This window comes from Hoplias malabaricus, chromosome 4 (assembly GCF_029633855.1).
Source record: "Hoplias malabaricus isolate fHopMal1 chromosome 4, fHopMal1.hap1, whole genome shotgun sequence".
NCBI classification, from domain to species: domain Eukaryota; kingdom Metazoa; phylum Chordata; class Actinopteri; order Characiformes; family Erythrinidae; genus Hoplias; species Hoplias malabaricus.
The window spans coordinates 32,127,601-32,142,654 of record NC_089803.1 but is presented as its reverse complement, the minus strand read 5'-3'; the positions used below and the strand labels follow the sequence as shown (position 1 = coordinate 32,142,654).

The 15,054-nt window shown below is 38.5% G+C and overlaps 2 protein-coding genes across 3 annotated transcripts; both read left to right on the top strand.

Moving 5' to 3' along the window:
• Window positions 1-4,416: 4,416 nt before the first annotated feature.
• Window positions 4,417-10,971, top strand: asb15a (ankyrin repeat and SOCS box containing 15a). Of its 2 annotated transcripts, XM_066668135.1 has the most exons (8): window positions 4,417-4,507; window positions 4,868-4,999; window positions 5,873-6,031; window positions 6,303-6,548; window positions 7,635-7,806; window positions 8,326-8,860; window positions 9,417-9,570; window positions 10,308-10,971. In XM_066668135.1, exons 1-8 carry the CDS (start codon window positions 4,492-4,494, stop codon window positions 10,466-10,468), a joined length of 1,575 nt encoding a protein of 524 aa, XP_066524232.1. In that variant the 5' UTR covers window positions 4,417-4,491; the 3' UTR covers window positions 10,469-10,971. The 2 variants fall into 2 exon arrangements, with proteins under 2 accessions (XP_066524232.1, XP_066524233.1); XM_066668136.1 differs by lacking the exon at window positions 4,417-4,507 and having other exon boundaries at window positions 4,902-4,999; window positions 5,817-6,031.
• An 865-nt stretch (window positions 10,972-11,836) lies between these two features.
• lmod2a (leiomodin 2 (cardiac) a) lies at window positions 11,837-14,987 on the top strand. The gene is made up of 4 exons (XM_066668140.1): window positions 11,837-12,091; window positions 12,341-12,367; window positions 13,410-14,594; window positions 14,848-14,987. Exons 1-4 carry the CDS (start codon window positions 11,837-11,839, stop codon window positions 14,875-14,877), a joined length of 1,497 nt encoding a protein of 498 aa, XP_066524237.1. The 3' UTR covers window positions 14,878-14,987.
• Window positions 14,988-15,054: the final 67 nt, after the last annotated feature.

Below are 15,054 nucleotides of genomic sequence, written 5' to 3'. Positions count from 1 at the left end.
AGCTTTTTTTTCTCCTCAAGTTCTGCTTCAACACAATTTTGCATTGGCTACTGTATATCTCATGAGTTTTAACAAACTTGTCATTTTGGAATTTTTGTAAGGATTTGGTGGACTTCAGGACAATAAAGAGCATTAATGTCAGGAGAAGTCTAAACTCGAAACATCTCATTCATTCATTCATTCATTCATTCATTCATTCATTCATTATCAGTAACCACTTATCCAGTTCAGGGTCGCGGTGGGTCCAGAGCCTACCTGGAATCATTGGGCCCAAAGCAGGAACACACCCTGGGGGTGCCAGTTCTTCTCTAAGCATATCACTTAATTCATTTACTTATACATCTTCTGTGACTGCTTCCTTCTGCATCCTGTTCAGGGTTGTGCTGGGTCTAGACAGAGAACCTCTGTGCATCATGGAACTCACCCTGTGTATTTTGCCTCTCCTGCACATGGCTCAGCATGTGCTTTTCAATCTTTGTGGCAAGGTATTCCACATTAATATTTGTGTATAGAGTTTTGATAGCAGTAATAATGCAATAAAACAGATCCCGATAACAATATGTACACTTGTTGGTCTCTCTCGAATGAATTTACTGTCAGATGCATTATTGTCAGGGACATGGTCACATTATCCAGAGTGTGATGTATTTGAACACATTTCAGATATAAATTACAGTGGCATTCTCCTGTGGGCCTATTGAATGTGACCTTGAACATAAAGTAATTTCCATCTGTTGATCTAATCTGTAGCTCAGTGGCTGTGTGCAGACAGTTTTGAAAGAAATTCAGGAGAATTCTGACCTAAGAGGAACCCTGAGAAAAGGCAATCGGTCTGCAGGATATGAATGCTTTCATAATACGAAAGACTATCAGTGACGTAGTGGTCACAGTTAGTAACCCCTTATAAAACCACAGAATTGGTGTGTGTTAGTCTGTAAAATGCCTTCATTATGAACCACCTACACTGGAAATAGTTTTGTAATTATTAGTGCACCACTTCATATATGTCATGCTGCTAGGACACAAAGGAAAGGTCATAGAAACTGGAAGAACTTCTTATAGCAAGATCTGATTCAGAGTTCTTATTTTTCTCATAAAAGCCAATGAAAAATGCATGGAGTGTTTTCTCTAAACGCCACTAAACTCCCTAATTTTTTTTCCAGCTCTTTTTAAATAAAGGTCTGTCACGCTGTCCTCAAAGGCAATGTTGATCTATGTGTCTTAAATCCAGACCCATGACAAAAAAGTGGCCAGTGGTGTCCTTGAGGATTGTTGAGGCCTGCCATATTTTATTATGAGACAGATCTGAGAAATCCATCCATCCATCCATCCATTATCTGTAACCGCTTATCTAATTTAGGGTCGCGGGGGGTCCAGAGCCTACCTGGAATCATCGGGCGCAAGGAGATCTGAGAAATGTAAATGAATTCTTTAAATCCACTAAATCATCTCATACTGACGTGGACCCCAAATCTACAGTGCCATCTGTGTTTCAAGCAATCAGTGTTACAGCCAGTGTCATTAATAAGAAGGAGAAACTAATAGTTATATTTGCTTGGTTCTCCTTCTTCTCCTTTCTTGTTTTTACCATATTGATTTAATCAGTACAATTATAAATGCAGGTCCAGCACTGTTATGGGAGACACTCATTTGGATCTAAGTCAATGATGTAAGTATCTGAATCTCGATTTTGTCTGAATATTTTATATTTGTATGGCACTTGATAAACTTGAAATTTTATGGTGGTGAAATATTCCAATTTGAAAAATTTTGATTAAAAAAATCAGACCCATAAACTGGACATTCCTGCAGTAAGTAAGTAAGCATATATATCCTTACTTACTTACTATATATATATATATATATATAAATCTTGAGAATGAACTTTGAAAAATACAACATTCATTCATTGTCTGAAAGCGCTGGGGCGCAAGGCAGGAACACACCCTGGAGGGGGCACCAGTCCTTCACAGGGCGACAAACACTCACACCTACGGACACTTTTGAGTTGCCAGTCCACCTACCAACATGTGTTTTTGGACCGTGGGAGGAAACCGGAGCACCTGGAGGAAACCCACGCAGACACAGGGAGAACACACCAACTCCTCACACACAGTCACCCGGAGCGGGAATCGAAACCACAACCTCCAGGTCCCTGAAGCTGTGTGACACTACCTGCTGCGCCACCGTGCCGCCCCAACAATGCAACAATGTATTCAAAATTAAAATAAGTGTAGGGTGTTTTTTTTTTCAGTTTTAATAGAATTTTGATTCAATTATTTAATTTTTTAAAATAAATAATTTGTTTTAATTTTTCACTTTCCTATATATTTTGATATTTGAAGTCTTATATTTTTCAGTTGCAGATTTTATGTTTTCAGATTCAGATCTTATTTTTTTTTTGTTTCATATCTTTTTTTCAGTCGCAGATCTTATTTTCTTTTTCAGTTTTGGATGCTTGTTTTTTCTGACCTTTTTCTCATGTGCGAGGCGGGACATCAGCAGAGAGGGGCGTGGTATAATGACTGACAGCATAGTAATGAAGACGGAGGACATTTCTCACTGTTGACTATGAGAAATATCACTGAACACTCAAGTTATATGCAATTTTCAGTGTAAAACATTGACTTAAGTGAAAAATTCCTTTATAGTGAGCTCTTTTAGACAACATTCAACACCAATTGATGTAAAAAAGCTATTAACCCTGTCACAGTGCATACTTTCACAGCCACACTTTAGTTTTCCAGCACTTTGCTGGTGATGGCGTCCACTCCATCAGGACAAGCTGCCTGTACAGCAACAGAACCAGTTGCTCTGACAAAGTTCAGAGAAAATACTATTTAAACTGAAAAAAATCATCCTACACTTATTTTAATTTTGAACACATTGTGTTTCAGATTTTTTTTTCAAATGAACAAAACTTATGACCCTAATATAACTCCATAAATACCCTGAAAACAAATTAAGGCCATTCATTGCCTGTCCAGAGCCCAGTGTCCTTTGGTAGTCTAAACTTAAAAATAGCATAGTCTTACTCTCTGCATTCATAGTCATAGTTGCAAACACAAAAATGAATCAAACTTACAGCCTGGTAAAATTTTGCCTGTGGAAAATTGTACATCATGATGGTTATATTCATATAAATGCCCACATGAGTCATTTTTAACAGCTAGGCATGTAGTAGACTTGACCTTAAAACCCAGCTAAAACAACCAAAAACCAAAGGAGATCTTTATTATTTAACTTATCTGCTGTTGTAGTAGAGCAGTTTCAAAATTTGTTCATGAACTTGAACCTATTTGTAGATCATCGTTACTGAAAACAGGCACAGAAGCAGAACCGCTCACTTTAGTGTTATTTTTGTCAGTCCCAAAAGCAGGTGACAGCCAAAAATAGATGTGTTTGGTGAAAGGGTGTCTTGGGAGGGGGCAGTGAGTTTAGATAAAGCACAGCTAAAGCAAGCAGTACAAGACCCGTGACATTACTGGAACTGTATCTCAAAAGGTGAGATTAGGTATTTTACTGGCACTCGAGTCTTTTCGTATAAATGCTTTTAATCAGTTAAATTTCTCAGAACAGAATAACTTCTGTTGAATGAACTACAGGATGTGCAAATGCAAATGTTTATTTAACACTGTGAATGGTCAGCACTCAAGTTTTGGTTTAGGCTTATCTACAAGCTTGTTTGGAGTTATAGAACAGGTGTTTATAAGAGTTACAGTGGTTAAGGTTTTGCCTGTACTGCTAGAGTCTTCAGTGACAAAATACAAACGGAGCCTAAGCTAATTTAAAGATGTATCATTTGACCTACCACTATTTTAAAACACTGTAAAATGGTGCACACCATGACCCTGAACTGGATAAGCAGTTACAGACAATGAATGAATGAATGAATGAATGAATGAATGTAAAATGGTGCACAAATCTTCACTTATTACTCTACTGACAAGCCAGAGCAGTAAATGCAAAAATATGTAGCTTACCTTTTTCAAATGCTATGGATTGTGGAAAAAAAAACCACTACAAATTAAAATGTCACCCTCTAATTATATTTATTTATTTATTTAGCATTTGAACAGTTACATATTTCTTGTTTTTTTTTTTTTAAGTAAGATATGACCTTGCCAGCAGCATTCAGAGACATAGCTAATTTTAAGCAGGCTATAAATATTGCTATTTTAACTGTCTTTATATTGAAGATAAAGACATGCATGATTATATATTTCAGTAATTGTCATATTGAAATTACTATGAACTTCCCAGGAAAAGGTCCCAGAAAATTGTTAAGCTCTGGACACTGATGTACTCCCCATACCACACATTTTGCCTATTACTGAATGGCCCTGCGTTTTTATCTACAATGAAAACCCTTGCAGTGGTGAAAAATATCCTTTCTTGCTTTCAGAATAATGAATGCTGCAGATGATGTGGATGAGGATGGGCAGTTTCTGAACTATGCTATCCAAATGAGCCTTGAGGAGGCCTTCACTAATGAATTCCCTGCGAGGTATGAAAAGAAAAAAAATGAGAACAAATGATCCTTTTTTAATTCTCTCTCATTATTTATGCCTCTACATGCCATTTTCACAATTTCCTTTATTTTATGCTGAAACTTTAGTGTGGAAAATCAAAAGATTTTGGATGCAATCAGAAGAGGTAATGTCTGCCAGGAAATGGGTGTTGTGAGGCTGCAAGCAATCATTCATAAATTTGGATAAACCGCATGCATCACAAGGCCATGTAGTGATGTGCTTGTCTGTCATAATATTCAGTGCATCATTACAAGATGTTCGGTTGTGACTTCAAGAAGATAATAATACGTTTAGTGAAAAAAAAGATGTAATCAGGCATTTGTTTCTGCTCCCAGGTGACCTGTTTACACTGCAGGAGATGTCAGACTATCCAGCTGCTTTCACTGAAGTGGACTCCAATGGCTGGTACCCACTCCACCGAGCAGTAGTACAGCAGTCTGTCCAGGTGCTAGAGATGGTGCTGTATGGTAAGGAAACCGCTACAGCTACAGCTGCACCAACAATGTATGATTAAGTTTAGAAAAAGTCCTATTCTGTGATTATCTTTCAGCTCCACACATAGAGAAATGGCCTTAAAGTAAAATCAGCTTATTTTTAAATAGAGTTCATTCATATCAACTCCTCCGTCTGACAGGTTACATCACAGATTTCCATCAGACTTCTGTTTAATTTTCGCAAGGACAGTCCACACAGTACTTTAACATCAGCTCCTTGTTTCTGCACTCACTGTTCATTCTCTTGGCTCCACTGACCTGACAGGAGCACTTTGAAATTCTAAAGTTACAGTTTTTATTCCACCTGTTACTCTAATTTTTTATGATAGGTTTGGCCCTATCATAAGAACATTATGCTCTATCATAAGGAGACAGTAAGACTGGTAAAGCCTCATCCATGGTACAAGGAGTCCTAAAGACAACAACTGGCCTCGCTCTCTAGGTGTGTAGATAGGCCCCGCTCTTCCTCCATCAATCTGCTCACTGCCCTAATAAGTATGGGCATCTTCTAATGTGACAGATCTGGAGAGTTTGAATTCTCCTCTTGCATATTAAGCTATTCAGTGGCATTCAAGAAGCATGTATTAGTCCCTATCCAGTGAGGCTCACTGATCAGTGGATTTGGCAATGACCTTTTTTTAAAAGACAAAACTTGAGGATATAAACCATTTTAAAAACAGAAATGCGAGAATTTTACCAAATACCAACATTTTGTATTTTCCAGGGTTTGTGAATTAATTAGAAACATTTGCCTGAATATTACATGGAAATGTTTGATGTGACCTGGCAGACTGAAGTGAGCTGGTGAAGAATATCTCCATGGCTTCTCAGTGATGTGTCTGCCAGGTTCTTATAGGCTAAGTGTTGATGAGGAGACAGACGATGGGGAGACTCCTCTGACTCTGGCCATTCAAGCTGGACTAGTGGACATTGTTCGGACGTTGCTGGAACATGGAGCTTCTCCTCACAGGACCAATAGGAAGAATGACACTCCTTTACTGCTGGGTACATGTACATTTTTAATCTGCATTTTATAGATAGATAATCATGAACATTTAAAAACAATATCAATCTATGATTGATGTTGTAGTGGGTAATACTGCTGCCCTCCATATGACAGATTAAGTTTTGATTTCCAGCTTGGGCAGGAAAACCACACTATATCAGTAAATGCCCTTGAGCTATATTCCTAGTGCTGTATAAACCTACGTCTGTAAAATGCTACAAATAATATCTGCTGTAATGATCTAAAATATTGTGTTTTGTCTTGCTCCAGCTGTAAGAACAGATGCGTATGATATAGTATTAACACTTTTAGCAAGAGGAGCACAGGTGAACCAGGTGTGTAGGAAGAAGTGGACAGCAATGCACGAAGCTGCTAAAGTGGGCTGCATTGACAGCCTGAAACTGTTACTGCAGCACGGGGGTGAAGTCTCAGAGACTGATGAGTGTGGGATGACCCCCATGGGCATTGCTGCAGAATATGCCCAGGCAGAAGTGCTAGACCTCCTTATTCACAATGGTAAGACGATAATCAAAATCTATGATAGATGTTATATTAATTTCATTTTTTCAAGTTTTCCTTTGCCTCAAAACTTCACTGTCTGACGTTAGCTTGTGTATTTTTGTAGTATATCATCGAACTCAAACTGTATTAAGTTGATAAATAATCTCAAAAGGCCTTATGTAAATCTTAATTGTGTGACTTTTTAATTGTTTTTCATACCAGAGACATTATAAAAGGAAAAGGCCAGCCTTGTTACATTCAATATGGCTGTGAATATGTAGCCAGAACAAGCTGAATATATCAAGGCTGTTTGTGTTTGAGAGGAGTGTAGTCCTGTATGAGTGGAAATAACTGTCCAGGGTCGCTGCCAGAATGGCCATAGTGTGGGCAAAGTTTCATATCAGGACTGTGACACTCTTCTCTATAAAAAGGGACAGAAGTGCTGACCAAATTCAAACTTCACGATAGCTGATACTATGGCAGTTACAGACTGGCATGATGGTACTTAATACTGAAGGGTTGTTTAGCTATGTGTATAACATTCCTTTTCTACTTGAATAGACGTACATTACGGTGCAAATGTCAGAGGCCACCTTTTATTTAATACATTTCCAGTCAAAATGGTTATCAATTTTTTAGAAAATATTTTTTTAAAGATTAGATTTGAGCTAAACTTTTTGCAATCATAATTTCTTTGTTCTAAAGGAAATAATGAAGATGTTATGTTACATTAAGTTGACATTCATTCATTGTTTGTAACCGCTACTCGGAATCACTAGGCACAAAGTGGAAACACACCCTGTAGGACCATATGGACACTTTTTGAGTAGCCAATTCTCCTACCAATGTGTGGGAGGAAACTGGCGCCCCTGGTGGAAACCCACACAGACACTGGGAGAGCACAAGAAAGGTCTGGCGCTCCCTCTAGGGTGTGTTCTTGCCTTGTGCCCAGTGATTCCGTGTAGGCTCTGAACTCAACCCTGAACTGGATAAGCGGTTACAGACAATAAATGAATGATTTCTTCATAAAGAGATGTTTAATGCTCAAACAGAAGTGCCATTACCCCCTCTAAACTAAAGACTTATTTTTCACATCATTAGGTGCTGATGTAAATGCTCAGGCTCCAAATGGTGACAGTGTTCTGTATGAAGCGGCTGGCTCTGGGAACCCTGACTGTATTGACCTTCTCCTTCAAAATGGGGCCAATCCGAACATTGCCAACTTCTCGTCACAACTACCAGTCCATCGAGCGGCTTATGAAGGACACTACCTGTGAGTACTGTGTGCGAAGCAAGATTACTTTAACTGACACTCTGTTCTGTCACTCTACTGTCACTAACTTTCTCTCTTTCCTAATTATGATTAAACATGAGAAGGCATGGTCTAGTAGTATTTTCCTGTAATACATTTTTGGTTTTTGAAAAAGTCAACTTTTATTTATATAGATGACTTATTTTGTGGAATTCCAAAAAAGGTTCACCTATTGGTATGCTTGATTCACTGTTAGGAGTAATGTATTGGCAAAACTGTTGGACCTGGGTGCTAAACTTTCTAGATTTTTATAGCTTTTTGTAAATTTTCATATCCTAAGGTTTTAAAATGGTGAAATAAAATATTATGCCTGGTGTCAACATATTAATTATCATTAATATGTTTCCCTAAGACTTCTCATCACTTACACTTTGGGGTAACAACACAGTGATCAATTTCTGTACCTTGGGTGTGCAGGGAATTCTTCTAGAATTTCTTCAAATAACCTTTAGGTTTTAATTTAATTTCTCTTATCTATAGGGCCTTGAGGAAGCTGATCCCTGTTACTTCTAGAAGAGCCCTCAGACTCTCTGGCCAGAGTCTCATGCACTCAGCAGCAGACGGTGGCCATATCCAGTGTGTGCAGTTTCTACTGGAGAAAGGCTTTGATGCGAATGCTCTTCTAGAGCAGCATATCTCTGAGAATTATGGCGATAAGAGGAAAAGCCCCCTGTTCTTTGCTGTCTCCAATGGAGACATCACTTGCACTGAGCTGTTACTGAAAGCTGGGGCTAAACCTGACCTGGATCCCCTGAGCTGCCTCCTGGTGGCAGTCAGAAGTGGGAGGTATGAGATAGTCCGACTGCTGCTGGCCAGTCAGGCTGATGTGAATTGCTACTTCACAGCAGTCAGTGACACGGTGTTTCCCACAGCTCTGCAGTACTGTCTCAGGGATGAGATGATGATGAGGATGCTGCTGAATGGTGGCTATGCCGCAGACAAGTGCTTCAGCTGCCTTCATGATTTAACACAAAGCAACTGTCATCACTCAGAAAACACAAGTGAAAAAGTCCCAGTGAGTTTTTTACAGTCACGCTATATTGTTTAATATATTTACACCAATCTTACCTTGTTGGTCCACCTTATAGATGCAAAATTATTCTCTAGTGCTTAAGCAGTGGTCACAGAAAACATATGGCTGGATATTTTTGGTCGGTGTATTTTGTTTGGTGAATACAGTGACAGGTATTTAAAAGCTCATGCATGACTGCTGTTTCTGATCCACTCGTACAATCAAAATACATCACCACCCTATCAGGGTCACTGCAGCACTGAGAATGATCAACAACCAAAATAAAACCTGCTCTGTGATGGTCTTATCACAGATGGTCTTTCACATGTGTGAAATGTGTAAAATGAAAGGGCCAACAGAAATGTTTAGAAATTATTTTAAATAAATTCATTTACCACTGACATCCATTGAAGGATTATCTTGTTTTTCCTTCTAAAATTGCATTATTAGAGATACAATGCACTGTTCTGAAAGGGATGAGATCTACATTTGATACACTTCATATGAAAGAATCTTGTACACAATAATGATTCCAGCCCCCATTTCTTCATTTATGCAGTTATGTGACTTCATCAGTGTCCCCTGGATGATGCAGTATGCTGGAAGAGCCATCCGAATTCTTCTGGACTATGTTTGCCACGTCCCCATCTGTTCAAAACTGAAAAGGGTTTTGGAGAAGCATAAAGAATGGCCTGAGATCTGTGACATTTTAGGTGAATAGCCAAAATTATGGGACTGTCAAAATGCATTTTGTTTGTACCACTATGTCACTCTTTGCACAAGCAGAAGTTTTGAATTAAATTAATTTTTAAGTCACAAAAACCACCTAATTTACATATATTTACTCATAAAACCTACTGCAGTTTGGCTTCCCATAAAGTATTGAGCAGCCAATCTCAGCATATCTCTGCAACATAAGACAGTTTAAATCTGTTTTATTTTAAGGGCTACAGAGATGTTGAAAAAAAGTGGTCATATAATAAATGTACTTGTTTTACAAATCTACACAAATGTCATAAGAGGAACTCAAAGGGAAAATTAAAAGTATTGCATTAGAGAGCCTCAAAAGTTATTGCAGATGCTACTGCATTATAAAAATAATATCAATACCTGAAACATGGAAACAAAATATTATAGATACGAAGTGGAGCATTCCCTGAATGTGAGTGAGTATGAGAATGATTGAGTTACAAGCCAGTTCCAGAGAAAAGATTCTTGTTCTTTCAACTCATTATCAATCATCTCAGAATTTTAAAGTGACTCAATTTGTAAAATAAAATATTTGTTATAATTGAAATAAACAATTAGCATTATGTGAAAAGCTGTTATAGTAAATTGCTATTAGCCTCCATTCAATGTTAGCAAAGTTAATTTAAAATGTAAATACTCAAAGAAGCTTAACATGCCTTGGTGCAGCTGATGCTTTTTGTGTGTGTGTAAATGTCTATAGGAAAGCCTCGTGCTCTGAAGCATATGTGCAGACTGGAGATCAGGAGACACATGACTCCAAACAGACTAGGAGACCCGTCCAACTTCCACTGTGCTGCTTTCCCACCTGGACTTCAGGGCTATCTGATGTATAAGGAGTATGACCTATATGGGAGATTCTAGATGTTGTACCTGAACAGGAGTAGTTTCAAGGCATATATTGTTGGGATTCTCTGGTGTGCCAGCTGTCTAAGTGTTGGCACAGTCATCAGCAATTTGGAGACATGGAGTCCAAGACAGCATGACTGTCCTCACTTTCTCTGGGTGAGTAGGATGGCCATTCCTCCCCAGGAAACACTCAGAACAGTGCTAGCCAAAGCTATGTAGCACTGTGTGACTGTGGGAGCCTAAGCTAACAGGCATTCGGTAAAAGTGGAGTAAACTGAACAAAACAGAACCTGTTGAACAATATTGGATTCTTCCTGATTTTGACAGTTAACCTTATATTTACTGGAATAGGTCTGTAGTAAAAAGCTAAACTGTTCTTAAAGTGTGAGTTTTCTTTGCAAATTGTTGTCAATGTATTACTTCAAAAAACACAAACTGGACGATAATTTCACAAATAGTCTTACAGGTGAAATTGTGTCAATGACTAGGTTTTTACAAAGCTGGTTCTTGGTGCTACATCCGATGAGTGAATAGAATATGCACTTTATTATATATATATATATATATATATATATATATATATATATATATATATATATATATATATATATATATATATATATATATAAACATTTATCATTTTTGTTGATCGGTATGGACTATTAATAACTGACCAATATGTTTCCAAGAAAAATAAAAATTTGGGGAAAAACAGAGAAATGTTTAATGCATTCTTTCAAGTATATTTTTGACTCCAAGCTCAAATTTAATAAGTTACATTTCTCTTAATTCTCTTAAATCTCTTTATTTTTATGTGCATTTTCCATCCCAATGGCTTTTCATATAAGAAACAATATGCTATAAATTGAAAAGAATATGAACAGGTGTCATTTTCCTTCAGCCTGTGAAAGCAGTTTATTCCAACATATGATACAAATACCTGCTATAAGACACCGTAGTGTAATGTTTCCAGAGTTAAGGCTGTTATAATTACAGAGGATCTGTCTAAAGGCAGATAATATGTGACACTCACAGTGCAGTTTAGATTGCTCTTTGATGTCTCTATGAGGCCTGTTTTTTTTAATGGTCAGTTATTGACCGTACGTTAATGGGTTCACAGTCTTCATGAAACTCAATCCCCTTTGTCCAGATCATATCACAGACACAAAACTGGCAAATAATTTTTTTTTCAGGACCCCCTTAATCTATATTAGTGGACTCAGAAGAGAGATTAATGGTGGGCTTTTCTGGTTCTCTCTCTCTTTCTCTCTCACACACACACACACACACTTATATTCAAGTGCAGGGGCAGTTCTCTCTCACATGCAGACACACTCAGAGCTGTTAGATTAACAGAGGAGTAAGAAGAGTACTCTCAGTAATATGAGCAGTTTTGGGTACAGAGAGGTACTGAATAAATATGAAGATATAGATGAGGATGAACTGCTGGCTTCTCTCACCACTGAAGAGCTGCAGGAACTGGAGAGAAATATTTCTGAGATAGATCCAGATGAAAACACTCCAGCTGGTCTGAGACAATGGGATCAAACTGCCAAGCGTCCATCAGTGGACCCTTTCTGCAGGGAAACTCTGCTGAAACTCTTTCAGAATGACACTAACACACGGCTGAAGACACGGGTGAGTGGGAGAACAAAGGAGGTGATGGATATACAGATATACATACTTAATTGTATATGCATTTCTAAATATTCACAATACATGGACATGACATGTACCAGCACTGGTTAACACAGAAGTGAGAACAGGGTCATTTTGATCACTGTTCACTCCTGGTCAGTAATGAGAGCTCACAAAGTTGTTACTAAAAGAAAATAGTTCTTCACTAATTTTCATCCATTTTGACTTTTCATTTTTAAGTCCACCTAGAGAGTTGAATACTGGAATATTGAGAGAGTTGAATATTTTTAGAAATGAATGAATCATCTGTAACATGGTCATGCTTTGGTCAAAACACAAAGATCAATGAAAACAGCCCTGCTAGTCTCAACACCCTGTTCACCCAACCTGAGGGCACTTCAGTGAGGAATATCTAGTCTTTTTTGCTTGGTTATTTCTTCGGTTTTAATATCTCTATATCTAATCAGTGTTCTTATTTTGCTGCACTTGTATGTATTTTGCTCTGTCTGACCTTGTCTTTGTGCCCTCACATAAATGTGGGTCCAGCTGTGTTACTGGAGATACTCGTATGAGGAGGCCAGATAATTCTAAAGTCTCTGCACCTGACACTTTTTAATCTGTTTTCTGACTTAGACAAACCACTAAGAAGTCAGTGTCTTGGCTGGAGCTTCAGATCCTCAGGCTAATGTAATAATGAACTCAAAAGATGTTTTTGTTTTTTAGGTTGAATTAAAAGCCCCAAAAGTGTCCAAGGAAACATAATGTCAAACATTTATAGAACTTTTTAGTTGCTTTTTAAACAGCAATTACCTTGATTTTGATATGATTTGAAAACCGATCACTTCAATAACTTTTGTTTTAAAATAAGTTAGCAATTGTTTATATTCGCTTTTATTCCATGCAACTCTAGTGGTTTAATGCTGTTCCAACTATGTTCGCAATTCTCCACTGTTTAGCACAACTGAACAACAGGAATTTAATCATAAATGCATTGATGCTGTAAAATAGTCTGTAAAACATATAATCTGATGCTGGTTGGGTTATCTATGTTCTAATGCAGAATAATACCTGTAATATCCAGCAGAAAGGGAAAACTTTGCAAACAAACCCCACCCTCCATGGTAAATGCTCCCTTTTTAAATTTTGATGGACCCAATCAAAATACCCTTCAACCAAACTCATGGTTTTAAGAACCTGGGGTATTTCCCAGTGACTGACAACAACATTATGGGCAAACAGGGTCTTCCTCATTAGGTCTAAGTGCTTGTGGCATGTCAAGGCTTAACCGCTTTTTCCATTCCATGATGGTACACAGGAGAACGTGGATGAGAGCCAGGCAGATAAGAGTGAAGAGGAACGTTTAAGTGAAAGTGACACTGAGCCTTCTCCAGAGACATGGGCTCTCCTCAACAACAAAGAGGAGGAGACAAAACCACCAAACAGAAGACACAGGAATTTAAAGGAAATGCAGAACTATAATCAGATACTCAACACTGGCTACTGCAAAGGCACATCTAATGGAAGAAAAACAGATGTTTCAAACATCAATGTGATGCAAGACAGACCAAGCAGGAATTCTACTGATATTGATGGCACCTTGGAGAAGATACTGAGAAACGATGAATCTGTGAGTGAAATCAATCTGAACAACATTGAAAACATTTCCCAGAAGACACTCGTTAGTTTTGCCGAGGCTTTGGCCAACAACACTCACGTTGTGGTCTTCAGTCTGGCGAACACCCGTGCAGATGACCAGGTAGCCTTTGCATTGGCCAGCACACTAAAGAACAACTGCTCCATCACCAGCCTCAACATCGAATCCAACTATGTGTCAGGAAGAGGGATTCTGGCCTTGGTCAGGTCTCTCCAGCAGAACAGCAGTCTGGTGGAGCTGCGCTTCCACAACCAGAGACACATTTGTGGAGGTCAGGTGGAGATGGAGATGGTGAAGTTCTTGAGAGACAACACCACCCTCCTGAAGCTGGGATACCACTTTGATCTGCCAGGACCCAGGATGAGTGCCACCAGCATCCTGACCCGTAACCAAGACCGCCAAAGACAAACAAGACTGCGAATACAAAGACAGAATGACACAAAGGATCAAACCCCTCACGCTATAACCAGCAGGCCGACTTCCAATCCGCAAAACATTTCCAACACAAGACCGGTCACGGCTTCCCAAAAGCAGAAACACAATCCCCTTCCCAAACATACCTCTCTACCACAACTACTCAGCACTCAAACAGAGGAGAATGTGCCCAACAAAAAGTTCACTGACGCTGTCAACTTACAAGAGGAGTCTGCAGCAGAAAAAAAAGGCCATGATAAACTTAACACAAAGATGTCTAACCAGACAAAGGAGAGTGGACATCTCATCCATGATGTGAAACATGCTCCAAAACCATCAACCAAGAAAAAGCAAGAAGGTCAAAATGGTCAGCGGTCAGCGCATTGTGATCTAATGGCAGCTATCCGTAGCAGCCACATGGCAACACTTCATAAGGTCAGTGTTTCTATTGTTGTCATATAAAAGGAACACCAAGCAGTGTTTTGACCTTAAAATTACAGCTTTCAAATAACTACAATGCCCCACTGTTCTGTACTAGTGTTCTTTTAAAAGTAAGCCTTATATAAACAACTTTGTCATATATTGTTATTTTAGTCAAACAACAGAATATAAATGTGTATTAAATGACCTGTGGAAGTCAGCTTTCCTGAAAATGCAGAACAGTCTATAAAATCTTTTCTTTTTGCAGGTCAGTGTCCTACAGCACCAGTGTTCCTGACCCATGACAAACATGCTCAACAATGTCGATCCGTCTCCCCCACACCCAAACTCTGGATGTAGCCTGGAGGCTTTGGCCTTTCAAATCTTTTGGCCTGTCAAATACCAACCACCTTTATCAAAACTTTTAATATAGATCCTCATCTCTCAGCATCCAGACTCACATTGTCTTGAATGC

What these genes read in the sequence shown, in the direction of transcription:
- lmod2a (XM_066668140.1), top strand. Translation starts at nt 11,837, where the DNA reads ATGAGCAGTTTTGGGTACAGAGAGGTACTGAATAAATATGAAGATATA. An exon ending in ACACACGGCTGAAGACACGG is followed by an intron (nt 12,092 to 12,340) that starts GTGAGTGGGAGA and finishes AAGTCCACCTAG; the next exon opens with AGAGTTGAATACTGGAATAT. An exon ending in AATACTGGAATATTGAGAGA is followed by an intron (nt 12,368 to 13,409) that starts GTTGAATATTTT and finishes GGTACACAGGAG; the next exon opens with AACGTGGATGAGAGCCAGGC.
- asb15a (XM_066668135.1), top strand. An exon ending in TGACACTCCTTTACTGCTGG is followed by an intron (nt 6,032 to 6,302) that starts GTACATGTACAT and finishes GTCTTGCTCCAG; the next exon opens with CTGTAAGAACAGATGCGTAT. An exon ending in AGACCTCCTTATTCACAATG is followed by an intron (nt 6,549 to 7,634) that starts GTAAGACGATAA and finishes TCACATCATTAG; the next exon opens with GTGCTGATGTAAATGCTCAG.